Source organism: Rhinatrema bivittatum, chromosome 5 (genome assembly GCF_901001135.1).
Source record: "Rhinatrema bivittatum chromosome 5, aRhiBiv1.1, whole genome shotgun sequence".
NCBI classification, from domain to species: domain Eukaryota; kingdom Metazoa; phylum Chordata; class Amphibia; order Gymnophiona; family Rhinatrematidae; genus Rhinatrema; species Rhinatrema bivittatum.
Window position 1 is genome coordinate 252532250 of NC_042619.1, and position 26793 is coordinate 252559042.

The 26793-nt window shown below is 46.9% G+C and overlaps 1 protein-coding gene and 1 long non-coding RNA gene across 8 annotated transcripts in view; one reads left to right on the forward strand and one right to left on the reverse strand.

The window, feature by feature from the left end:
- The window catches only part of LOC115092671, an 82215-nt gene extending 67852 nt beyond the window's left edge, over window positions 1–14363 (forward strand). The window contains exon 2 of the long non-coding RNA XR_003857048.1: window positions 13486–14363. This is a non-coding gene — a long non-coding RNA (uncharacterized LOC115092671). The remainder of the gene's footprint in view (window positions 1–13485) is intronic.
- DMTN (dematin actin binding protein) overlaps window positions 1–26793 on the reverse strand; it is a 124686-nt gene that overhangs the window by 52467 nt on the left and 45426 nt on the right. For 2 of the 7 annotated variants that reach the window (XM_029603848.1, XM_029603849.1), the window contains exons 2-9: window positions 13562–13624; window positions 10888–10942; window positions 10468–10542; window positions 9733–9888; window positions 9434–9478; window positions 2441–2549; window positions 1650–1706; window positions 713–859 (exon numbers count right to left, since the gene is read on the reverse strand). In XM_029603848.1, coding sequence (XP_029459708.1) covers window positions 713–859; window positions 1650–1706; window positions 2441–2549; window positions 9434–9478; window positions 9733–9888; window positions 10468–10542; window positions 10888–10905 — 607 coding nt within the window. In that variant the 5' untranslated portion in view covers window positions 10906–10942; window positions 13562–13624. Of the gene's footprint in view, window positions 1–712; window positions 860–1649; window positions 1707–2440; window positions 2550–9433; window positions 9479–9732; window positions 9889–10467; window positions 10543–10887; window positions 10943–13561; window positions 13625–24853; window positions 25127–26793 lie in introns of those variants that run through there. The other 5 variants (XM_029603850.1, XM_029603847.1, XM_029603851.1 and 2 more) reach the window with 5 other exon arrangements.

Genomic DNA, 26793 nt, shown 5'->3' on the forward strand with positions numbered 1-26793 from the left:
GCTCAGGTTCCCTCCCCTATTACAATGGCCTTCTTTGCATGCGATGTGCAGCAACGATTAATGCAAATGCATACAAAGAAGATCATTACTAGGCAATCTGATGCAAATATTTTATCACGGCCAACCGTGATAAAATACCTACACCTATTTGAAAGTGGCAAATGTGAAGCAGGAGGCCCGGGATCCTAATGTGGGTCACAAGGATCCCGCCTTGCATTTAAAGAGCTAGCAAAAAAAAAAAAAGTCGCTTGGCCAAAAGGAGAGGTAGAGCAGGGGCCAGTGCTCACTTGAGGCAGCCCCAACTCCCTCAAACTATAAAAATGAACAAAATGTATCCGTGCGGTGACAGCCCTGGTGGCCCCATCCCCCAAAGGCCAATGATAAATTGTAGGATCCTGTCCCCCCCCCCCCCCAAAAAAAAAGCTCAAATACAAAAAAATAGATCTCCAAGCCCTGGACCCATCTGCCGACACCCTCCACCTATCCCCAGATTCCTCTCCTGCACCCCCCCCCCCCCGAACCTTAAGATCACGTTGCGGGTTCCGTGGTGGGGCTGGGACGCAGCCTCACACCCAGCCCAGTCGATGCCATTTTCCAGAATGGCACTGACCTGACCTTCCCCAGGCATATAACGGGGCAAGATCCAGGGACTGGACCCAGGCCACATGGCCTGTCCCCTTGCTTTACTCTGGCCCCTCTGCCCATTTCTTACCTACAACAGCAAGAGATGGAGGACAGGGCCAGTAGTCGGTCTCAATTTTTGCTGGCTGGTTGGGATCGGGAGGCTGGGCTGCTGGGAACTTGGAGGACTCAATGACGAGGTCTTCGATGTGTTTGCCTTGAGGGATCCCAGTAGAGTCTAGAAAGAGCAGCAAAAACGGAAAGCACTGGGTTTTCCACTCACATATTACCTTTCAGAGCAGGGGGAGGAGAGCTGGGAGGATGTGTGCCATCCCCAGGGGACTACAGGAACTTTTAGCCCCAGGTGGGGTTTTCATATAGCTCCATGTCACTAGTGAGAGGCCAAGCCGGTCCTGGTTTTATTCTCAGGGCATTCTGGGACTTGTGGTTTCAATTTCTTAAGAGTTGTGAATTGTGCAAGATATAAGTTTCTTAAATAAATAAACAAGAAGTACAAGTCTTTATGTACAGTAGGTGGAAAACCAAGACTGGTTCAGCCTCTCCCTACAGACATAGAAAAATATGAGAACTGAATTCTGAGGGAATCCCAGCTCCCCCATCATCAGGGAACCCCGGGGAACCGTAACATCTTCATTCTCAATGGACCACAATACTTTTCATTCCTGGGGATCTAGAGACCTCCCCCTCCCCTCTAGGGATCCACTGCACCCAGGGCTGGCAGAAGCACTAAGGCGAACTAGGCCTAGGCCTAGGACACCAACCATTAGGAGGTGCGAGCCATGTGGGGCTGTGAGTGGCGGCGGCAAAGAGGTTGGGTGCTGCGAGCAGCACCCAACCTGCCCACGGCCCAGAAAACAGAGAACGAGGTAGTAGTTCGAGTCAAGGCCGAGACTGGGGGAAGGGGGGGGGGGGGTCAGGCGCAAGGCAGAAGGTGCCTAGGGCACTTAATCGCCTTGCACCGGCCCTGACTGCACCCCCACCCCCCTATTGGAAAGAGCTCTTCTCACCTCTCTGTTTGTAGATAGGTGGCTTCTTATAGAGATTCAGGTCTGTCTTTGCCATCTCTTGTGGGGGGGGAGGAGTAGAGGGGAAGATGGTTTGAGGAGAAAGGAATACATGAGAGGAGAGAATGAGAAATGAAGTGTGAATATATAAAAATCTATCATTTACACATCCCTTACTGCCCACTCCCAAGTCTTACAGTCTTTCTCCTTATTCCCCGTACACCCACTCCCACCTCTATACTTCCCTCCTCTGCAGGGCCGGTGCAAGGGTATTGGGCGCCCTAGGCGACCCTTGCGTTGCCCCCCCCCCCCCCCAGGTCGCGCCCCCTCCAACCTGTTTCGGCGCTGACTGTGTGCTTGTCAGGGCTGCTCGGGGCCCTGAGAAGCACACAGTCTCTATTTCTCTTTGCCGCGAGCAAGACAGGCCCCGCTTGCGGCACCACGTGGCTGCTCTTCGGTGCCCCCTACAGCTCGGTGCCCTAGGCGACCGCCGAAGTTCGTCTAATGGACACGACGGCCCTGATCCTCTGTATTCCCTTACTGCCTATTCCCACCTCTGCACTCCATATACCTCTAATGTCCACTCTCAACTTCTACTGCCTTTTCTAGTCCATACCCTTCCACCAAAGCACCCTTTGTACACCCCATCTTCACAGTCTCTGCCCATCTCCCATTCTTGCACCCACTTTCTTATCAGCGATTGCTCTCCTGTCTACAGACTCCCTTTCCCCGCTCCCACTATGTCCCACTTCTCACCAGCCCCATTCCCTCTGCCTGCTGAACCCTGCACACACCAGGTCGATGGAAGTGGTGCAGCCCACTCCGCAGGCAACTGCCACTCCGTTGACTGGATGCCGCAGAGACGTTTCCAGGGGTCTTGTGATCCTCCCAGACCCGGAGAATCTGCCAACAGACAGACACACAGCATACAGACAGACAGACAGGCAATCGCAGATAAACACACAGATTGACGCAGGCACATAGATGCATGCACACCCACAGACAGCAGAAGAGAAAGGAGATAGTCATTGGAAATTACAGTAAAAAAAAGCAAAAACTTAGAAATGGAAAATGACATACATAAGGATCATGAGGCCTATTAGTCTGCCCAGTCTCCTTGCTGGTGCTGTATCACAAACCCCAGTTCATCTCTGGCTTTCCTCTCACTTCCTCCCACCCAAGGATCCTCTATGTTTATCCCGTGCTTTCTTGAATTCTCTTACTGTTTCTGTCTCCACCGCCTCCACTGGGAAGCTGTTCCATGTATCCACTCAAGAACACTGTTCAAAATGAAATCAATTAAGCAGATGATCGTGCAAGAAAGGAAGTGCACTGGAAAAATGAAAAAACGAGAAAGGGAAAAACCTCAGACAGCCCACACCACAGCTCAAGTCCTTAGGTGCTCGCAAAGAACTCCCAATCCATCACAGGTACAAAGAAAACCCTTCTTATTTATATTTTGTTTTAAAACATTTAGAGTCCATTATTTCAATGTTCATGGCGTGGTACAATATGAAATATGCATAATCATATTTCAGCATGCCACTAAAAACACTGAAGACCAAATACTTTACAAAAGGCAATTCTAAAATAACTAAACAAAAGACTGAGACATTCAGGATACAGGGAAAGAGACAAGCAGGTATCCGAGATTGTTTGTGAAATTGTTCATGTTTGGTGTTTGAAAACGTAATAAAAAAAAGATTGAAACCTAAGATTGAGGCATGCAAATGAATTCCCACCAGGCCACCATATTAAAGCTGATGTCAACATTAAATCGTCCATTCAACCTTCAAAGACCTGCTTAAATAGCCATTATTTTTAAGGCCTTTTGGAAGGCTTCAGAATTACCTGCAGTATGCAGTTGTTCTAGGAGTGAGTTCAGCCACCAAAAAGGCACAATCATGGGTTTCATCAAGATACACCAAATGAGAAAGGAAAAATCTGCAAGACCTTTGTTAACAGATCTTAAAGACTGCATAGGTTTGTATATGCACAATGAGGAAGATCCAAGGTGTCCAAATATTATTTAACAATTTAAAGACCAGCATGGCCACTTTAAATTTAATTCTCCAATGGATGGGTAAGCAGTGCAATGAGTACAAGATTGGCGTGATGTGATCATATCTAGAAGCACCACGAGCAGCAGAGTTCTGTAGAATTTGCAAAGCTCTGATTGAGGCTGCAGGTAAGCCAATCAGAAGAGAATTATAATCAATCATCGATGCCTGAGAAAACCAAGGTCTAGATGGACCATGCGAAAGTCATCAGGCTCCAACTATTTCAGTCTTTGCATTATATGAATTTCATAAAAAACAGATTTTATAAGGTCTTTTATATGTGCTCTTATTAACAGATATGAGTCTAAAATGATTCCAAAATTATGCACCTGCGGCTTAATAGCTATTTCATGCCCTTCAAGTTTGAATGTAGCTCTAACATCTGAAGAAGGAAACCTACTTAAAATAATATTTAATATCAGCCTATTATAGTCTAACCAGCTTTTAATAGACGGCAGACAGATGGAAATAAAACTAAATGTAGCAGCCCAAAATGTTTGCATAAAGATAAAATAAATTAATATCATCTGCGTAAATCGTATAAGTAACTTCTAGGAGAGCAGGTATTTTACATAATGGTGCTATATAAATATTGAATAATGTTGCCAACAGGGTGAAGCACTGAAGGACCCCAGTTTTAATGAGGTGCCATAAGGATGCTGAGTGAGCAATTTGTATCTATTGGCCGTGATCTGTCAAATAAGAATTAAACCAATCTAGTACTCTACCAGCTAATCTGATCTTGTGAAACCAAATTTAAAAAATTCTGGTGGTTGAGAGGATCAAATGTGGCTAAGATGTCAAGAAGAATTATCACATATTTTGATCTTCTGTCAAAATCACATCAAATCGTATAGAATGTAGATAATATTAAGGTCCCTAAACTTTGTAACCAGCCAACCTAAATGTATATGCAATAATCAATACCAAAAAATAAACTTAACTTTCAAACAGGTTGTTTGCAGTCCATCTCAAGTCCAGTGCAATGGGATGTGCATATCATGCATTTGTACGGGGCAACACACCCGGGGGAGGCAGCGAGCCGGCGGCAGCAGCAGGAGAGGCTGCGGGGCCGCCGGCAGCTGAAGAGCGAGAGACGGCAAGCCACTGGCAGTCAAGCTGCCGCCGGGCGTCGGAGAGGCCTGAATTCTGTTTGCGTGTGCGCGCACACACATCTTCCACTCTCCCCCCCCCCCCCCCCCAAACAGGAAGACCTGTAGGGCCGAGGTGGAGCTCATCCCCTGTGCCGTGCAGTTATTTTTGCTAACTATTGTGATTGTTTGGAAAGATCTAAAGAAATGGCTTTAAAGAATAGTAAAGACCTACTCTTTCCATCTGCACAGATGCTTGACTATTAGGGATGTGAATCGTGTCCTCGATCGTCTTAACGATCGATTTCGGCTGGGAGGGGGAGGGAATCGTATTGTTGCCGTTTGGGGGGGTAAAATATCGTGAAAAAATCGTGAAAAATCTAAAAATCTAAAAATCGCAAAACCGGCACATTAAAACCTCCTAAAACCCACCCCCGACCCTTTAAATTAAATCCCCCACCCTCCCGAACCCCCCCCAAATGACTTAAATAACCTGCGGGTCCAGCGGCGGTCCGGAACGGCAGCGGTCCGGAACGGGCTCCTGCTCCTCAATCTTGTTGTCTTCAGCCGGCGCCATTTTCCAAAATGGCGGCGAAAAATGGCGGCGGCCATAGACGAACACGATTGGACGGCAGGAGGTCCTTCCGGACCCCCGCTGGACTTTTGGCAAGTCTCGTGGGGGTCAGGAGGCCCCCCACAAGCTGGCCAAAAGTTCCTGGAGGTCCAGCGGGGGTCAGGGAGCGATTTCCCGCCGCGAATCGTTTTCGTACGGAAAATGGCGCCGGCAGGAGATCGACTGCAGGAGGTCGTTCAGCGAGGGTTCCGGCGCCTCGCTGAACAACCTCCTGCAGTTGATCTCCTGCCGGCGCCATTTTCCGTACGAAAACGATTCGCGGCGGGAAATCGCTCCCTGACCCCCGCTGGACCTCCAGGAACTTTTGGCCAGCTTGTGGGGGGCCTCCTGACCCCCACGAGACTTGCCAAAAGTCCAGCGGGGGTCCGGAAGGACCTCCTGCCGTCCAATCGTGTTCGTCTATGGCCGCCGCCATTTTTCGCCGCCATTTTGGAAAATGGCGCCGGCTGAAGACAACAAGATTGAGGAGCAGGAGCCCGTTCCGGACCGCTGCCGTTCCGGACCGCCGCTGGACCCGCAGGTTATTTAAGTCATTTGGGGGGGGTTCGGGAGGGTGGGGGATTTAATTTAAAGGGTCGGGGGTGGGTTTTAGGGGGTTTTAGTGTGCCGGCTCACGATTCTAACGATTTATAACGATAAATCGTTAGAATCTCTATTGTATTGTGTTCCATAACGGTTTAAGACGATATTAAAATTATCGGATGATAATTTTAATCGTCCTAAAACGATTCACATCCCTGTTGACTATGAGGTGAAAAGCTATATCAGGAAGCAGACATTTTTGTTCACAAGAAACTACATTTTTCTGGCACACGGTATTTGGCACAAAGGAGGCCATGTGTCTATGTGTGTGAGTGACTGAGAGCATGTGTGTGTCAGAGCCTGTGTGTTTGTGCATGTGTGAGAGCGTGTGTGCCTGTGAATGTGATTGTGTGAGAGCCTGTGTATATGTTTGTGTGCGAGAGAATGAAAGTGTTACAGTGTGTGTGTGTGTGTGTGTGTGAGAGAGAAGATAAAATCTGGGCATTCCTACCTCCCCCAATCCACGACAATCTCAGGGTGACTGGAAATCAGAAGATCACAGGTATGGAGAGCAGGAGATTTTTTAAATCCTTATTAGTTTTAATTATTGGATATAATTTGATAATGCTGATCTTTTGAAATATTTAATTTTTTGTGTGGGAATATAACATTTTTTAATTATTGGAATTTTTATTTAGATATTTTGAAATATTTTCTTGGTATTTGGGAGATTTTGTATATCCTATTCATTATCTGTTTGAAATATTTTTATGAATATGATTTTACTATTATGATTGTTTTATATTCTTGATTTTATTATTTAATGTTTATGAAGAAGGGGTACTGTTTCTGTTTTTCCATTGTTGCTCTGCATGTAGAGACTGGCTTGTTGTGGGTTCCAGTTCAGCTCTTCTCAGCACGTTTCTGTTTATACTTTCTGATCTCTGTATTCTGTATTTCGTAAGGGTCTGTCTGTGCTCTGCATATGTGGCCAAGGTGAGGTATTTGCTAGCATGTAATTTCTGTAAAGGGATCTTTAGCAGCCTGGTTTCCTAATAAGAGTTTTATTGGTGTTCTAGGGCCTGGTGTAATATGTGTAGTGTTGCCTTTTCACAGATAAGGTTGTTAGGGTTGTTTTAGTATGGGAGGTTTGCTGTATTGTAATGGTAATTCTGTTTGTTCATGGCTTTCTGAGGGCCAAGCCCACAACCAATACGGATTACAAAAAGTCTAATTCCATAGGAACTCCAAGTGTCTTTTTTGCAGAATTTTCTGATTAGCACCATAGGAGTGCATGTAAATGTAATATGCATGTTGTAAGTGATATTTTTGCCTCAGCAGACTGTACTCTTGAATGTTCATTTTCATGTAAAATTTGTTATAAATGTGTAATTTAATTGTGTGCGTCTGTAAAGGATGTGGGGGAGTGTGGGGTGGTGTGTATGCAAGGCTATAAGGTTTGCCTAGGGTACCTAATACCTTTCCCTGTTCATGGGTTCTGAGGTTGGGGTGTGTATGTCAGTTTAAAAAATATATAGATTGCAGGATGGAGCTGGGATTTATTTGATGTCCCGGGACAGCCATTGAATGAATCGGTGGAGGGGGGCAGCACAGTAATTTTTCATACAGGGCAGCAAAAAAGCTAGCACTGGCCATGATCCATCTCATGTAGAAGTGACCAAAATCAAATATATATGAGAGCAGAGTAGATATAACACCATTTATGGAGGAGAGTGTGTCTGTATGCATCTGGCAAAAACTGGAAGTGGATAAAACCATGGGGCTGGATGAGATGCACTCCAGGATACTAATGGAACTCAGAGATGTCCTCCTGCGAGTTCACTGAAGGATCTGTTCAATAAATCTTTCTATTCAGGCCTGATCCCACAGGACTGGAGAAGGGAGAATGTGGTCCATAAAAGTAGTAACAGAGAAGAGGTTGGAAGCTACAGGCCTCAGTGATGGGCGGAAACTCTTCTGAAGGAAAGGATAGTGGGCTATTTACAATCCAGCGGACTGCAGGATCCGAGGCAGCATGGTTTTACTGCAGGCAGAGATTGTATTAAATGAATTGTATTGATTTCTTTGATTGGGTGACTAGAAAAATTGATCAAGGACAAGTAGTGGATGTGGTTTACTTGGACTTTAGCACAGCTTTTGATACTGTCCTATATAGGAGGCTCATATTGAGCTTGATATTCATGTGGAAATGTTATCTACTTTGAGTAAATGCGCATAAAATCACTGCTGGGCAGACTAGATGAGCCTTTTCGGTCCTTAACTGCAGTCATTTAATATGTTACTGTATTACTATCAGCAGGAGCAAGCTGACAGTCTATGTTGCCAGTAAAGCTGCTTTGGGCAAGGAAAATGTAAACTAAAACCACTCAACACATTTTAAGGTTAGCAAATGTCTGTCAGAACCTAGGCCAATGGTTGACAGTCACCTTCCAGATATGCACAATTTATATGGCCTGAGAGTCAAAATGATGGCTAGGCAGGCCCCGCCCACCATAGCCCTCATTTGTCAGAAACTATAAAAGCTAAGTCACATGGTCTATTAAGTTCTGACAGACAAATGCTTGCCTTACGTGTTATTGAATGGCTTGGGTTTACATGTTTTCCTATGCTCTATAGCAGCTCTACCAAGAACCATGGAGGAGCACTTCAGCTGGCTCCTGCTGATGTTTGAGGTTGGTCACTTCTTCTACATGAGATGGATTGCAGACAATTTTTTATACCAACTATTGCATATGAATATTGCAAGGTTAAGGAGGTTTGTTTGTTGTTTTTTTTTTTTAAACCTATGATGGACTGTAAGCCATTTATGAGCACCTAAAGACTGTTGAGCTGTGGTGCGGGCTGACTGAGGTTTTTCCCTTCCCTTTTTTCATTTTTCCGGTGCATTTCTTTTTTCTGCATGATCACCGGGGTTAGTTCATTTAATTTTGAGTAGTGTTCTTTAGTGGCTTTTTTCTACTATTATTTTTTTCCACTGGAAAATTTGGACTTCATGTGTTGCATGTATCCACCACCCTTTCCATTAAGAAATATTGCTACTTCTCCCATTCAGCCTCATATCAGGCTCCCTGTTCTAGTGTACTCCATCCCAATTGATTGCCTGGCCAGTTTTCCGGGCTAATAGCTTTTTTATTTGCACAGTATTTTATTACCGATGAAACAAAGAACAGAAAAATCCCATTCATCCACATATCAGGCAGCAGAAGTGCAAGCCTCACACACACACACACTCTCTCTCTCTCTCTCTCTCTCTCTCTCTGCTACCACACCACATCACGGAGCAGGCAGAGCATGGATGGAGTTGCTTTCTTTGTGTAATGAGCTCTGACAGTCACAAAGTGTGGACTCAACTCTTGGCACAGACTGGGGTTGCATGGGGACTGTGTCCAGTACTGATACTGTGAATGCACTCTCCATGCCCCCCACTGCACCCACCTGTCCTAGACTCTCTGGCCTTACCTCTGGGGATGGTGGAGGTGAAATGGATTTGGGTGATAAAGAACGCTGTGGGAGAAGAAGAGAGAGAAAAATCAGTCACGTAAAGTATCATGTGCTTCAAAATTCAGCACACAGGCACAAGGACCGAGTAACACTGTGACAGGGACAGGGATGGTGTCAGGTACAATCTTATACTGTTAGGCTCTCTGGGGACAGGGAAGTACCTACTGTACCTGAATGTAACTCGCCTTCAGCTACCAATGAAAAGGTACAAGCTAAAGCTAAATAATAACATCGGTTAATTAGCAGATGCTGGTTACCTCTCGACTCCTGGGTAACTCAGTATGTTCCAGAAGGGAGTACGTAAAGTGGGGTTCATAGATCATTAGGTCTGGGCGCTCGATGTCCAGAATCGCCTTGTCTTTGGGGATTGCTGCCAGATCTTTGTACCCCAAAACCTGGTTGTCCATTTTAGCCTAAAGTGAAGCAGACAGTGTGGTAATTCGTCCTTTGTACACAGGCTGTCTTCTAATAGAAAGGTATACAGGTCTGGTTAGTCTCTGAGACACAGATAGGACCTGGAGGGGGAGGGAAGGCAGGGAGGGGATTGACTGGGAGCTGTCTTGTCTTTTATAGCCTGCATCTCATTCTTCTTTCTCACTGACAGACTGTCATAGTCAATGCTCAGCCTTCTGTCAAGATCGTTCAATGCCCATCAGAGCTCAGGAGGAAAAGGATAATTAGGATGACCAGAGGGCCCATGCTCATTGGGACAGGCTGACTCGGCCCTGATTTTGCCCCTTTTCTGATTTCCCTAAGAAAAGGGCTCTCTAGCTATTAACACAGATAGGATTGCCTCTTCCTTTTCCATCCTCTGACAGAACTAGTGTTGCTCCAGGAGTGTTTGGCTCTGGATACTGCCTCTTCTCAGGTCCCTGCACTCCTCTGGATGCCCCTTGCCTGGGCACAGGCCACTAGCCAGAAGGAATGCATGCCAGCCGCTGCAGCACGGGCCCTCGAGTCCTGCATGGCGACACCAGGAAATGAGCACTCACCACGATTGTGGAGGGGGATCCCGGCACGCTGGAGCCTCGAGAGGAGCTGACGCTCCCAGGGGAGGTCAAGGGCTGCTGAAAATAGAAAAGACAAGTTTATTGATTTTACTGCGGTTGTGCCCAGCTCCCAAGCTTCCAGCGGTGATGTGAAGGAGAGGCAGAAATGTGTGAGTGATGGCAGAGGCATTCCCCCAGGTCCAGGATAAACTTTCCAAAAGCAGCTGTCCCAGAAATCAGGAAATGTGCTTCTGTCCCATCTCTGAACTAGAAGATATGCCACAACTTTTTTTAACCAGTTTGAAATATATGTAAATTAGTATAACTGAATAATTTAAATATCAGGATGAATGTTCATCTGCCTTCCCTTCCCAAGAGGCAGTTTCTAGGAGTGGGGACAGTAAAGGAGAGAAATGGCAATACCTTATGTGACTTTTCCATTCAGCTCTGCTTCTCTTGCTGTGTCACCCACCAAATTCTGTAGGAGAGAAGGTGAATAAGTGCTTAGCGCCAGCTCTTACAATAGTGGTTTCTGAAATACACAAACTGCCTTTCTTATCTTGTCTGAATAAGCACAAACCTTTGTTTTTTACAGGTGTATGGGGGTCTGCAGGGGTGTAACTCATGGAGATTGCATGTTGTGTGTATTTGGGAAAGTGTCTGTGCATGGATAGAAGAAGGAATATAAGAACAAAAGGCTTGCCATGTTGGGGCAGACCAAAGGTCCATCAAGCCCAGTATCCTGTTTCCACAGTGGCCGATCCAGGTCACAAGTACCTGGCAGGATCCCAAGAGGTAGGTAGATTCCAAGCTGCTTATCCCAAGAATAAGCAGTGGATTTCTGCAACTCTACCTCAATAGGGATGTGAATCGTTTTTGAACGATTAAAATTATCGTCAGATAATTTTAAAATCGTCCTAAATCATCAGAGTGCACGATACAATACAAATGCCCCCGATTTATCGTCATAAATCATCCTAAATCGTTAAATAGGGCACGGGAATTATTTGATGGAGGGCGGCCGGCACACCAAAACAACCCCTAAACCCACCCGACCCTTTAAAACCAATTCCTTACCCTCCCCCACCCTCCCGAACCCCCCCAAAATGTTAAATTACCTGGTGGTCCAATGGCGGGGGGGTCCCCGCGCGATCTCCCGCTCTCGGGCCATCGGCGCCATTTTGGCTGCCACTAATTAAAATGGCGCCGATGGCCCGATAAAAAAAAAACCCACCCGACCCTTTAAATCGACCCCCCTTAGCCTTCCCCACCCTCCCGACCCCCCCAAAACCTTTTAACATTACCTGGTGGTCCAGGGGGGCCTCGGGGGACGATTTCCCATTCCCAGGCATCAGCTGCGCTAAAAATAAATGGCGCCGATGCCCCTTTGCCCTTACCATGTGACAGGGTATCCGTGCCATTGGCCGGCCCCTGTCACATGGCAGGAGCACTGGATGGCCGGCCATCTTTACTCATCAGCCCCCCCCCCTGAGGCCCCCCTGGACCACCAGGTAATGTTAAAAGGTTTTGGGGGGGTCGATTTAAAGGGTCGGGTGGGCGCAGGCCTCCCTAAAAGGGTCGGGTGGGCGCGGGCCTCCCTAAAAAAAAAAATTAGCGATGTGAATTGGAATCGGAAACGATTCCAATTCACATATCTTAACGATCAGATTCCCCCCCTACCCCCCCCAGCCGAACCTGATCGTTAAGACGATCTGGCACACGATTCACATCTCTATACCTCAATAACGGTTAATGGACTTTTCCTCCAGGAACTTGTCCAAACCTTTTTTAAATGCAGCTACACTAACAGCTTTCACCACATCCTCTGGCAACGAATTCCATAGCTTAATTATATATTGGGTAAAAACATATTTTCTCTTATTAGTTTTAAATATATCACCTAGTAACTTCATTGTGTGTTCCCTGGTGTTTGTACTTTTTGAAAGATGGAGGATGTCCATTTATGTGTACACATGTGTGCACTGAAAGCCACATGCACGCACCTGCACAACTCTACCAGTGCTGCCCTGGATTCCAGGCAATAAAGGATTACTGAGGAGGCCCAGTCTGGCCCTGTATACTCTCAGCCTCTGGTGATGGAAGGAGCTTGTCAGATTCTGATGGAGCTCAATTGACATTTTCCCTCTCAGCATGGGGCACGCTGACCGACCGACCGTGAGCTCCCTCTTCATGTCTAGTGATAGTATCTGTCCCTTGCAGGCTAGGGGCCTGCAGCTTGTTATGCCACACTGGGTCCCAAAAATCTGAGACATTGGCAGAAGCTTTCGGGGGGGGGGGGGGGGGGGGGGGGGAAGGGCGGCAAGTGTCAACTGTCCGCGTCATTTCCCTTTGAAAAAGAGCAGATGCAAAGTTCACGTGCTGAAAGCATCTGTGAGCCTCGCACCTGCTATCTGTGCAAGGCCAAGAAGGGGCAAAATAATGCGTGAGTTTCTGGAAATCGCACGCTGGGCTCATTATCTTCACTCAGTCAAAACTCATCCACAGGAATGCAGCTAAAAGCAGACAGGCGAGGGGACCTGCAAGCACTTTAAGCTGTATTTCAGGAGGGCAGTTTTGAAGTCAGGCCATTTTACCCAGTCAAATGGCTTTGACAGACCCTTCCCATGCTTAGCACTGCCAGGGACACCCCCCCCTCCCCCGAGAGCCAGGACCTTTGAGAGGGCTGGGATCCCTAGGGCCAGAGCACAGGTTTCACTATAGAAGGAATGGGCAGGCAGTCCATAAGCAAATAGAGACTGGTAGCTTGCAGTGCAGGAAGGATCCCTTACTCCTCTCCCCCTATAAGAGAGGTATTAAACGTTATCAGGGGGATAACTATATGGGGTTGAGATTTGCCCCAGGTTCTATGCAGGTTTGCCCACATGTGCTATGCAGGTTTTTCAAAAATTCTCCACCCCCTAAATTTTCTGGTCATTACCACAGAGAAAGTGATTCGGAATTTGCTGACAAGCCCATGTCAATTAATCATTTGCCATTTTTAATCTTTTTTTTTTTTTTAAGTTGCTCTGCAGATCTAGTGGCTGGATCCTTAGGGCCGGGATGTCTCATTACCAGCAGGCATTAAGCAATCACCCACCAGTGCTTCTGAAACTCTGCATTGCTCCGTGCCGAGATCCCTGCGCTGCTCCAGAAATGCCACCTGCAATACAAGACGACCAGTAAAACACAAGAACTTTATCCTAACCGTTATCCAAGCAGCATGGACAGGACGGACAACAGGACAGAATGGATGGGCTGATTGGTCTTTATCTGCCAGTGGCTGCTATGTTACTTTGTCATTCAGGAACAGGGCCTTGCTCCTCAGCTGACGCCCAGAGTCCTCCCACCAACAAGATCCTGCCGTAGAATAAGGCAAGGAGGTCTGAACTCTGAACTGGGCACGGAGACCCCCACCCCTGAAAATGTTCTGGGGGTCATGTCCACGTAAGATGAGAGAGAAAAAGGCCTGGGCAAGGTCACCCAAGTAGCTCAGGGGGAGAACCTGGATTGGAACTGAGTCATAGAGAGATATTCTGATTCCCGCAAGGTCACAAAGAGAGTCAGTGGCAGAGAAGGGGATTCGAACCAAGGCACAGGGAGATAAAAGTGACTCCTCTGGTATCACAAAGAGATTCGGTGGCAGAGCCGAGGATTAGAACTGAGTCAAAAGGAGATAAATAAACTCCCCTGAGCTCAGAGAGAGTTGGGTGCAGAGCTGGGAAGTGAAATGACAATGACTTTTTACTGTGTTATTTCTGTGTCTGCTTATGTTTATAATGTTTTATTGGTATGAGATATAAAATTTTTATTGTTTATGGTTAAATCACTGGAATCTGCCTAGAACAGCTCCTGGTAATAAGCAGAATACAAATTATTGCAAATAAATAAATAAATCAGGACCAGTAGTAATTTTCTAAATAAAAGGAAGATACTGGCTCGAATTCAGCAGCAACCTCCACCTTCCACATTATCCCAATGGGGAGAAGGAAGCAAGTTCAAAAGGACCCAGGTCAGTGACCTGGCAGAGAATCAACAGTGCTGCCCTCTCAGTCCCCAGGTCTTAACACTCTGCAAATTCAAGGATACCCCCAAAAGAGTGACCTCAACATGTCCTAGTTCCAGACACTCCCATAGTCCCTGAGCTCCCAGCACTCCCCCATGCCTGACAGTCTGACTGCATCTGCACCCCCCCCCCCCCCCACCACACACACACACACACACACACCCTCCTCTCTCCAGTCACCCTTAGCTGTTAGTGAAAGAGAATAAAGGGCTCTGGGCTCTGGAAAATTCCACTTTTCCTGCCAAACTTTCACCGTGTACTGATTTGCCTCCTCAGCCCTCTGGCCTGTGTCCCTCCATCTTATTAACTGTGTCTCTCCCTTTCAGACCTCAAAGAGGTCTGGGGACACAGTTAAGTCCACAACCACTTGCCACTCCATACCCAAACCATCTCCACCTTCTACAATGTTTTTCCTACCGAAACCGAAACCTTGACCTCCAGACGTTCTTCCTCCTCTAGCAAGGGCTGACAATGCAATTATCATCTCTAGTAACTGGAAACTGGAGAAGAGGCAGAAAGCTCATGATCTCTCACCCTCCCTGCTCCAAATACTTGGTATCCATCCAGAGGTGGGGGACCAGGAACCCTTCTCCCTGAAGAGCCCAGGACATGTGCGATTACAATATTCTCCTCTCAGTCCCCCTTCACCTGATTGAAGCCTGGTAAATCTGGTTTCTTGGGCCTCCCTCCTGCATAGCAACAAAACCACTCAGGAGCAAAAATAAATCTAAAGGATTCAGTCAGGAGCAGAGATAAAAATCACAGGATTCATTCAGGGACAGAGATAAAATAACAGGACTCACTCAGAGACAGAGATGAGCACAGGGGTTTCAGGCAGAGAAAAAAAAATCACATGACGGGGACAGATAAAAACACACAACACTGAGGAACAAAGATAAATCTACAGGATTCTCTCAGGGACAGGGGTAAAATCAAAGGACACTCGAGAGCAAAGAAATTTACAGGATTCACTCAGGGATATGGATAAATCTACAGGACTCAGGGCTAGAGATAAAAACACTGGACTCAAAAGCAGTGACAACATTTTTAAGGGAGAAATTATTCTGTATAGTTTTTAATTGTTGTATCCATGATGTTGTTTCACTTTTTCCCCACCCCCTTCCTGGGTTTTGGTCTCTTTCCCCACTCCCATCCCCGCCCCCTGTTTATTGTAATTTCCTCCTTTAATTGAGTTACTTGTAAACCGGCGTGATGTGCCATACGAACGTCGGTATATTAAAAGTTGTTAAATAAATAAATAAAATAAATAACAACCTAACTGGAGTGTGAGACCTGGACTGGTTGAGTCTGATGCAGTCTTAGTGACTGTGAATCAGAAACCCTAGCCAGGAATGGAACCCAGACACCCCCCCCCCCCCCCATGGCAGTACACAAACTCAGCGTGCCCTATCGGGTAGGGTGGATGGACAGTGACCTCCAGCCACTGTTCAGTTTACTGTACAATTCTGAGGAGTTGGCTGAGGCACGGGAGTCCTTTCTGAAAGCAGATCGGATACTATTTGTTTAATTGTTCAATCTGTTTGATGTAATTTTCTGTTCCTTGTTCTGTGTAAACCGAAGTGGTATGCACTAGTGCATGAACTCCGGTATATAAAAGCCTTTAAATAAATAAAATAAATACTCCTGATAGCTAGAGGCTTTGCATTTAGGCATCTCCCAGCATTGCATAAATATGAGAGAGCAGTCAGAGAAGGGGCAGTAAGGGGACACTTGGATGGGGAACCAAGATCGGGATACAATGCTGGGTTTGTGGCAGGGAGATGTTGTCAGGCCCTGACATGGAAGAGGCTATACACAATCTGCTCTGGAAAATATGACTTGCCTGGACTGCTGGCTCTGTGAAACTTCTGTGCATAGCGGGACAGAGTGAGTCAGGCAGGGGCACACAGGCCACCCCCCAGCACATACACAAAGCCAGAGGCAGCTCTTTATCCCTGTGCATTGTCCACAGGGCCAGAGTCTCAGCAGGTGAACAGCCACAGTCCAGAACGGTCCATTTGTGCCGCACATCAATACTTTTGCTCTTTGTGACCCAGATGATATCAGATATCTGGAAAGAGATTTCCAAGAAAAGAGACTGCCAAGAGAAAAGCAAGGAAGATAGACAGAGAGAGATGTATGTATGGAGTGAGTAAGCGGCATATAAATGGAGTAAGTGTGAATGAGAAGTATATAAATGGAGTGAATGTGAGCGAGAAGGGTATAAATGGAGTGAGGCCTATGGAATGAGGGTGAATAAGAGGCATAGGAATGGAGTGAATGTGAGTGAGAGGTATATAAATAGAGTTAGTGAGAGGCTTATGGATGGAGTGAGTGAGAAGTATGTGACCTGAGTGAATGAGAGGTGTATGAATGGAGGGAATGTGAGTGAGAGATATATAAATGGAGTGTGAGCATGGAGTGAATATGAAGAAGATATTGAAATGACATTGTGAGTGAGAGGTGTATAAATAGAGTTTGAGGAAGAAGTATAGAGATATAGTGAGTGTCATATGAATAGAGTGAGTGTGAGTGAGAGGTATATAAATGGTATTAGTGAGAGGCATATGAATATAGTGTGAGTGAACGCTATATAAATGGAATGAGTGTGAGTGAGAGGTGTATAAATGGAGTGAGAAGCATCTGTAGTGAGTGTGAGTCACAGGTATATAAATTGAGTGAGCTGTATAAATGGAGTAAGTCTGAGGAAGAGATGTATAAAGGGAGTAGGTGAGCAAGAGGTGCATAAATGGAGTGAATGTAAGAAGTATATAAATGGAGAGTGTGAACAAGTAGTATATAAATGGAGTAAATATGAGAAAGAGCAGTATGAATAGTGTAAGTGGGAGGTATATGAATGGAATGAGTGTGAAAAAGATGTATAAATGGAGTGAGTGTGAGGAATATATATATATAAATGGAGCAGGTGAGTGTGAGGTGTATAAATGAAGTGAGTGTGAGGACGAGATGTATAAATGGAGCAGGTGAGTGTGAGGTGTATAACTGAAGTGAGTGTGAGGACGAGATGTATAAATGGAGCAGGTGAGTGTGAGGTGTATAAATGAAGTGAGTGTGAGGACGAGATGTATAAATGGAGCAGGTGAGTGTGAGGTGTATAAATGAAGTGAGTGTGAGGACGAGATGCATAAATGGAGCAGGTGAGTGTGAGGTGTATGAATGGAGTGTGAGAAAGAGATGCATAAATGGAGCGGGTGAGTGTGAGGTGTATAAATGAAGTGAGTGTGAGGACAAGATGCATAAATGGAACAGGTGAGTGTGAGGTGTATGAATGGAGTGTGAGACAGAGATGTATAAATGGAGCAGGTGAGTGTGAGGTGTATAAATGAAGTGAGTGTGAGGACGAGATGTATAAATGGAGCGGGTGAGTGTGAGGTGTATAAATGAAGTGTGAGGACGAGATGTATAAATGGAGCGGGTGAGTGTGAGGTGTATGAATGGAGTGTGAGAAAGAGATGTATAAATGGAGCAGGTGAGTGTGAGGTGTATAAATGAAGTGAGTGTGAGGAAGAGATGTATAAATGGAGCGGGTGAGTGTGAGGTGTATAAATGAAGTGAGTGTGAGGACGAGATGTATAAATGGAGCGGGTGAGTGTGAGGTGTATAAATGAAGTGAGTGTGAGGACGAGATGTATAAATGGAGCAGGTGAGTGTGAGGTGTATGAATGGAGTGTGAGAAAGATGTATAAATGGAGCAGGTGAGTGTGAGGTGTATAAATGAAGTGAGTGTGAGGACGAGATGTATAAATGGAGCAGGTGAGTGTGAGGTGTATAAATGAAGTGAGTGTGAGGACGAGATGTATAAATGGAGCAGGTGAGTGTGAGGTGTATGAATGGAGTGTGAGGAAGAGATGCATAAATGGAGTGGGTGAGTGTGAGGTGTATAAATGAAGTGAGTGTGAGGAAGAGATGTATAAATGGAGCGGGTGAGTGTGAGGTGTATAAATGCAGTGAGTGTGAGGACGAGATGTATAAATGGAGCGGGTGAGTGTGAGGTGTATAAATGCAGTGAGTGTGAGGACGAGATGTATAAATGGAGCGGGTGAGGGTGAGGTGTATGAATGGAGTGTGAGAAAGAGATGTATAAATGGAGCAGGTGAGTGTGAGGTGTATGAATGGAGTGTGAGGAAGAGATGCATAAATGGAGCAGGTGAGTGTGAGGTGTAGAAATGAAGTGAGTGTGAGGACGAGATGTATAAATGGAGCGGGTGAGTGTGAGGTGTATAAATGAAGTGAGTGTGAGGACGAGATGTATAAATAGAGCGGGTGAGTGTGAGGTGTATGAATGGAGTGTGAGAAAGAGATGTATAAATGGAGCAGGTGAGTGTGAGGTGTATAAATGGAGTGAGTGTGAGGAATATATATATATAAATGGAGCAGGTGAGTGTGAGGTGTATAAATGGAGTGAGTGTGAGGAATATATATATAAATGGAGCAGGTGAGTGTGAGGTGTATAAATGGAGTGAGTGTGAGGAATATATATATATAAATGGAGCAGGTGAGTGTGAGGTGTATAAATGGAGTGAGTGTGAGGAATATATATATAAATGGAGCAGGTAAGTGTGAGGTGTATAAATGGAGGAAGTGTGAGGAAGAGATGCATAAATGGAGCAGGTCAGTGAGAACTGTATGAATGGAGTGAACTTGAGGAAGAGATGTATAAAGGAAGTAGGTGAGCGAGAGGTGTATAAATGGAGCGTGTGTGTGTGTGTGTGTGTGAGGATAAACGGATTGTGCCTAGGTCTGGCACTACTGCTACAGATTGTTTCCCTGCTCCGGGCTCTCCCACCCTCCCCTGACTGTACACAGTTATCAAGTGCAGGCACATGGGCCACGCCTCAGCGAGGTGTCCATGGCAACCCTCAATCTCTCTGGGCCAGGGCTCCCTTCAGCACATGCAAGGCCATGAGTGAGCCGCTGACTCTGCATCCCTCAAACAGCCCTTCTGCTAGCTTGCCGCCGGTATTAAATGTTCCCTTCAGCCCACAACCCCCCAGCCTGCAGATTCAGATTCAGATAACCTTACTGGCATGTCCATTTTACATGTGCTGCCAAAGTAATGCACAGAATGGTTACGATAGACGAGGAGGATAGGAAAATCTGACAACATAACAGTGCGGTAAAATTACAAGTACAACAACAGGGACAGAACTCAGGTTTTGGTGCTGGTCCTATTGTCCCTGGTCACTCAGGTTTAATTTTCTGGCCTGGTGGCAGGATTCCACACATTTTTCTGCTTTAGTTACCGTTTCTCTTCTTTCCCCGGGATTACACAGAGCTTTTCCTGCTCATTTGTTTGTGGGAAGGCTTGGATTTTCTCTCTCAGCTTTGGGAATTGTGCGCCTTTTGATATCTTTGCACTCTGCAGAGCACAGGAGGAAATGCATTTCTGTTTCTATTCCTCCGGTGCTGCAGCTCACAGCGCCTAATACTGCGGCTGCCCGCTCTCTCAGGGTGTGGGGGAACCACCATCGCAGGGGCACGATGGGGAAGTGTGGGGTATGAGCATTCGGGGGCGTTGAGGCGCACACACATACAACACGTAGATATACATTCTGTAATCCACTTTGTACTGTATGTTTGAAGAAGAAATCAAGGGCACAAACACACATCTGCACACATGTACAAACAGATGTGCACACGTCAACATCCCCAGCACTCTAGGATACAAGGATGTTGCAGTCATTCCAGTTAAGTGTTAGACGGTTATAATGCTGAGCGCCAAATGATCCCCTCCTTCTGCACACTGCAACTCATCAGAAGGCTGGGAAGAAGTGAAACATCAGTGTCCTAGTGACAGATTTGGGGTTTTGCTAAACCCTAGGCACTGTTGGGGCTGTCCCTCCCCCTCCCCCCTCCTTTAAAGTCGGACAACAGCCCCCTGGTTTCCTGCGGCAGCTCCAGGGTAGCTTCTTTGCAAAAATCTGAAAATTCTGCAGCACGCTGACAAACATTTCCTTTTTTTTTTTCATTTTACATTCTAATGATAAAAGTAGTTTTCCAACTTCGCTTGTGTTTGTATAATTTATTTTCTTTTTACTGGGTGAAAAAAAGGGATGTCAAGTGTCAGTAAAGGGAGGAGATCTCAGAGATGGGGAAGAGAAGACCCAGGACAGGGAAAGGAAGAGAGGAGAATTAGGAATGGGGTGAGAAGGTGTGAGGACTGGGGATAGGAGGAGGAGTGTGAAAACAAAAAAGACTGGGGAGAGGAGAGGGAGAGAGGGCTGGGGATGGGAGACGGAGCAGATCAGGAATCTGGGGTGTGGGGAGAAGAAGGTTCTGGGATTGGGGAAGGAAGGAGGGTGTAGGAGAGGTTGAGGGATGAATTCCAGGATCTGGGAAGAGGGAGGAAGGTTCTGGGATTGGGGAAAGGGAGGAGGGTTAGGAGAGATTGAGGGGTGAGCTGTAGAATCTGGGGAGAAGAGAGAGGTAGGAATGAAGGCAGGCTTGCAGCCCGCCAAGTTTCTACTCCTCTGCTGCGAGCAGGATAGGCTCCACTCAAGGCCCGATATGGCTGCTCTTCAGCGCCCCTAAGGTTCAGCGCCCAAGGCGACCGCCTAGTTCGCCTAATAGGATGTGCTGCCCTGCTCAGGTCCTGCTACTCTTTGCATCTTTCTAATCTCCCACCCAATCTGGTATAGATATATATAAACACATGCACAACCCTTCCTCACTCACCCTGTTTCCCTCTCTCTCACACACAGACACATGCCCCTAGCTTAACCCCTCTAATCTCCCAGCCTCTTTCCTCAACCCCCAATGATCCTCCACTGAGGTCCTCCTAACCTCTCCAAAATGATCCCCTTTTGATCTGTCTGCTCCAGGCTCAAACCGTCCCCTGGTTTTCCTGAATGACAGGAGGGGATGGGCTGGATTAGAAAGCAGAGATACTCTGCTAAACCTGCTGCAGCCTTATCCCCTCTCCTGTTCCCTGTAGTTTGCCTGGAAGGGAAGACAAGGGGTTGGATTAGGAAGAAGAGAGATATTCTCTGCTGAGATTCAGCACAGCTAGAAGAAAACACATCTTCAGTCAGCCTGCTGCCCCCAGCTTTTTGCTACCCTATGCACAGGCCTAGTGTGCTTGATGACAAATACGGGCCTGGAGGGTCCAGGTCTTTATAATCACTGGTCAGCAGAAGCCCTTTCAATGTATCCTCCACATGTACAGATCCTGTCTCTCCCTCTCTCTCTCTCTCTTTCTAGCTATCTATCTCTCTCCGTCTTTCTCCCTCCCTCTCTCCCCACCTTTTCCTCCCCGGCTCTTCCTTCCTCCCACTGCCTCTCCTATTCTTCCTCAGACATAATTTTGCTCTGTTTGTGACATCACAGCGAGATCTCCATAGAAACTTCTCAGGGCCATAAGTAAATGCGACAGGCACTAGGTCACAAGTTCCTGCAACAGAAGTGGAATCAGAGGCGGCAGCAGCAGGAGGGAGCCAGGAACAAGAACTGCATAAAAACAGGAGGGAGGGGAAGGAAAGTCCATGCACATAGTCTGCCAAACACACACACACACACACACACACACACACACACAAGCACATACAGAAACTTTTCCATGCCTTTCCCCTACGCAACACACATATTCACACACACACAGACCTGTGCATGGCCTTCATCTCTCACAGAACCCATTGACAGATAAACATATTGTAGATATAAGTGGCAGGAGCAGTGAAGAGCGACTTAGGACACTAGCATAGAGGAGGGTAAGGAACAGAGAGGAGAGGTTGCGGGGGGGGGGGGGGGGGGCAGGAGCAGAGATGAGGGTCAATAATAGAGAGAAGGAGCAGAAGCAGGAGCGTGTTATCATTTACATTCTGCATGGATTATATACCACATGCACTCTATATAACCGCTGATATAAGATGTATAGGCTTGGAATCTGCATGGCTTACAGCCAGCGATTTGCAGAACGTGTGTAGCACACAGGGCTTGATTCTGGACCCTGGGGCAATCCTCCTGGGAGTCAGGCCCACAGGTGCAAATAATCTTTCTAACCTAATTCTATTTTCAAGTATTTTCATGGCACCACTCATGTGATGAGTTTCCTCAGGCAGTTTCCTAGTCATATTTTGTCTGGAACTCTGTATCCCACAAACTCAACTCACAGCTTCAGTGGCTGTAGGGCAGTCATTGGTAGGACAAGCAGTTCTAGAAACATTATTATATTTGATGGGGAGTGGGACTTCCTGGGGACTCAGCACTTGAAACAGTAAACCGAGACAAAATTCACAAAAAAACCCCAAAACAACCCACATTTAGTGGGCAGAATGAAGTCTGTTTTCCAATGGCCACCTTATTTTATTTTATAATGCTAGCAGTGCTCTGGAATTCAGACATAATGACGCAGGAGGTAAATTTGCATTACATTCCTGTCCTGGTGCTCCCCACAGTCAGTTGGGAGGGGTTTCAGAATATCCATAATGAATATGCATGAGATACATTTGCATACTTTGGAGACCCAGTATGTGCACATATGTTGCATTCACATTGCTGTGGATAATATCCTGAAAACAGTCTGGCTGCAGGGTCCCTAGTGCGGGTTTACGAATCACTGCATTATTGGGTTATGGTGCTAGAAGCCTTTACTCTCAAATTCTGGGGGTGCCCCCCCCCCCTCTGTAGACCAGCTATCAGAGTGACAAGCAACAGTGCCAGGCCAGGGATCCCTGTAAAAGGTGGAACATGTGCATCTGAGTCTGGTCCATGCTTGCACTGCACAGCCTTCCTTGCCTGGGGTATTGGCTCTCAGGGAGCCATGGAGGTCTCTAAAAGTCCCAGGACCTTCTAAGAAAATGTTTCTGCTATTATGAGAGAAAAGATGCCCAGGGTGAGAGGAGGGGTGAAAGGAATTCTCCATAAATGTGCTCCTGATATCCATCAAAAAGATCACAGACTCCTCCCAAACTTCCTTTAAACTGGTGGCAAGGTTCTGAAAGGCCCAAGAGGCTGGGGAGCAGAACTGATTGATGTTAACATTAGTGTCATGTCAAAAGAACCCTGACAAAGTCAGCACTGCAGCACTTTCACAAGATGTTATTCAGATATGACAGTATAGGGCCCGGGGGCCCATCAGAAGCAGGACCTGCTCACTGCTCAGCATGCCAATGAGAAGGCAGTCAGCAGATAAAGCCCACCTGGCTGGCCTAGTCCGCCCAGCTGCCCCTACCGACAGTGTAAGCACAGATCCTGCTCATTCCATACTCATCTTCCTCCCTCTAGGGATCTTTCAAACACGCTCAAATTCTGTCAACAGTTTGGTTAGCACAGCCTGCACCGGTAGGCCAGTCCACGCATCCACCATCCTCTGAGCTTCTCTCCTTTCAGATTTTTATCACGACCCCCATTGCCCTTGAATGTCTTCTTCTATGGAAAATGCCACCTTTTCGTGCGGTCTGGAAGCCTGCCAGTTTCCGTTACTGAGCTCTGTCCTAGCTCCTCCTGAGTCATGGATAGTCCCTGAGAAGCAAACATCTCTCCAACAGCCAGCCCCCACTGTTCAAGGCAAGTGCTTCAGGTTCAGGCAGCAGAACTCATGCTATCCCCACACCCCACCACCACCAGGGACTAAGACTCCAGGTTCAACCCAGTAATGCTCCAGTCTACACCACTAAGAAATCTACTCCTGGAGGGCTCTCTCCTTCCACACATTCTTCAAAGTGCACAGGTCCAACACCAGAGGTGAGGATCCCCCAGAACCACAAATTAACGAGGGGACTCCATTGCAGAGACCAGCAGGGACACTTTGGGGGGGGGGGGGGTGTGTAGGCTATTGAAGGGGAAAGGGTAATTTATTCTTTTGCTATATATATATATCTATATCTATATCTAGGGGAGAGAGACAGAAATGAATAAGAGTATGGGCATCAGGTGAACAGGAAAGAGTATATATATATATATATATATATATATATATATATATATATATATATATATACACATACATACATACATACATATACATACACAGACGAAAACCATGGAAACAATGTGCCATCCTTAATGCCCAGCACACTCTCCATCTAGTACCGACATTAGAGCCCGCCGGCAGCAAAGTCAAATATCTGCCACCCAGTCAGGCTGGCACTGGTCACCATTACAATTAAGGGGAGAAGGGCGATGGGGAGGTGCCTCCTCGGTAAGACGGGAGAGCTGGCGGAGGAGGGAAGGAAGAGACCCCGCCGGTCAGGGCTCTCGCTACATGCGCCGGAGCGGAACGGAGCGGAACGCCCCGGGAAGGCTCCCGTCCCACCCCGTCAGCCATCCCAGCATCAAGCAGCGAGCGCTTATTGCGCGGCTACTCACCCCCAGCTGAGCCTACAGAAGCCCCTGCATGGCTTAAACGCCTCTCGGTGGTTCCCCGTCCTGCTTCTGCTCAGGAGCTCCGCCAGAAATGCGCTTCCTGCCTCGGAAAAGAAGCGCCGCTCCCGGGAGGCTGCGTTAGAGCCTCTGCTGTTCCCTGGCACAGGAAGGCATGATCGACTCGAGTCTGTGTGTGTGTGTGTGTGAGAGAGAGAGAGAGTGTGTGTGTGTGTGCCACAGTCAGAGCGCTGCTTGCCTGGGAGCTGCTGCTAAATCTGATAGCACCCTGCATGTGGAAATTCAAGGAAACGGCGAACGGTTGAGAGAGAAGGCGTGTGTCTGTCTGTGAGGATATCCATGTGTCTCTGTGAGTCCGTTTTTGTCTCTGTTTCTGGGAATGCGACTCTGTCCGTGTGTCTATGAGCGTCTCTTTAGTGAAATACAACAATCTGTAAGTGTGTCAGTGTGTGTATGTGTGTGTGTGTGCATGCATGTGGTCTCTCTCTCTCTCTCTCTCTCTGGGAATGTCTCCATGTATGTCTCTGTGAATGTATGTGTTTGTGTCTGTGGGGCATGTTCCTGTGCGTGTGTATCTCTGAGTGTGTGCAAATTTCTTGGCCTATAAATTTCCTCCCTTCCAGCTCAATCAGATCTGGTCCCTATTGCCATGCTTCCCAGACCTGTCCTGGTGACCCCACGACCAGTCAGGTTTTCAGGGTATACACAGCAAATATGCATGAGGCATATTATTTACACACATTAGAGTGCAGATCTATCAGATTTATGTTGGTGTGGATTTCCTGAAAACCTGCCTGGCTATGGGATCCCCAGTGTGGGTTTAGGAACCATTGCATTATTGGGCTATGGTGCTGTGAGCCTTTACACTCAACTACTAGGGGCGTTACCCCCTGCCATGCAGACCAGCAATCATTCAACATGACAAGCCCCAGTACTGGGCCAGGACCACAGCTCCCTGTGAAACGTGGAACATGTGCACCTACCTGAGCGTGGCCCATGGCTGCACTGCCTAGGTAACTGGCTCTCAGGAAGCCATGGAAGTCTCTAAAGGTCACAGGACATTACTAGAAACTGTTTCTGTTATTTTGAGAGAAAGAAAGGTGCAGGATGAGAGGTGAGGTGAAAGGAATTCTGTAGTTATAGCCCATAGAGTCTCTTGATGGTGAGCAGGGAAATAGTCATCAATGAGAGTAAGGAAAGAGCCTCCACTCTCTGCCATCCCAGCATTCTCAAATGCCTGCTAAAATGAAACCAGTGTGAGACGGACAGACAAACAGGCAGGCACACCTTAGAAAGAGAGCCAGGCAGATAGTCATGCCCCAGAAAGGAAGGAGATATACTCCAGAAAGGAACATACTCGGATTGCTATAATCAAACAGGAGCATAACAGCAAGTCCCACTTCTAAAACTGCAAAAATCTCATGGGAACCCACCCCAACTCAGCTCACCCCATTCCACCACACCTACTCCACCCCACTCCAACCCAATTCATCCTACCCCATCACCTCAGATCCTGCTCCCACCCCATCCGCCAACCCCATCAAGTTGTGTTATCTACGCTCTCCTCAACCCACTCCATCCCATTCCCTTCCTACCCATTCCATCCTTACCCCAACTCATCCCATCTTACCAGAGCCACCCGACTTGCTCCATCCACTCATCATCTTCTTCTAACCCCTCCCTCTTACCTGCCCCAATCTTTCCCAGTCCCATTAGATTGTGCCTCTCTACACTCTCCCCAATACAGTCCATCCCATCTCTTCCTTACCCTATCCCATGCTCACCCCAACTCATTCCACTATACACCTCCTACCCAACTCATTCTGTCTCACCCAATCTCATCCCATGCCATCCCCACCCCCATCAGGTTGTGTCTCCCTGCATTCTCTTTAATCTACCCCATCCTCTCTCACCCCATCCCATTT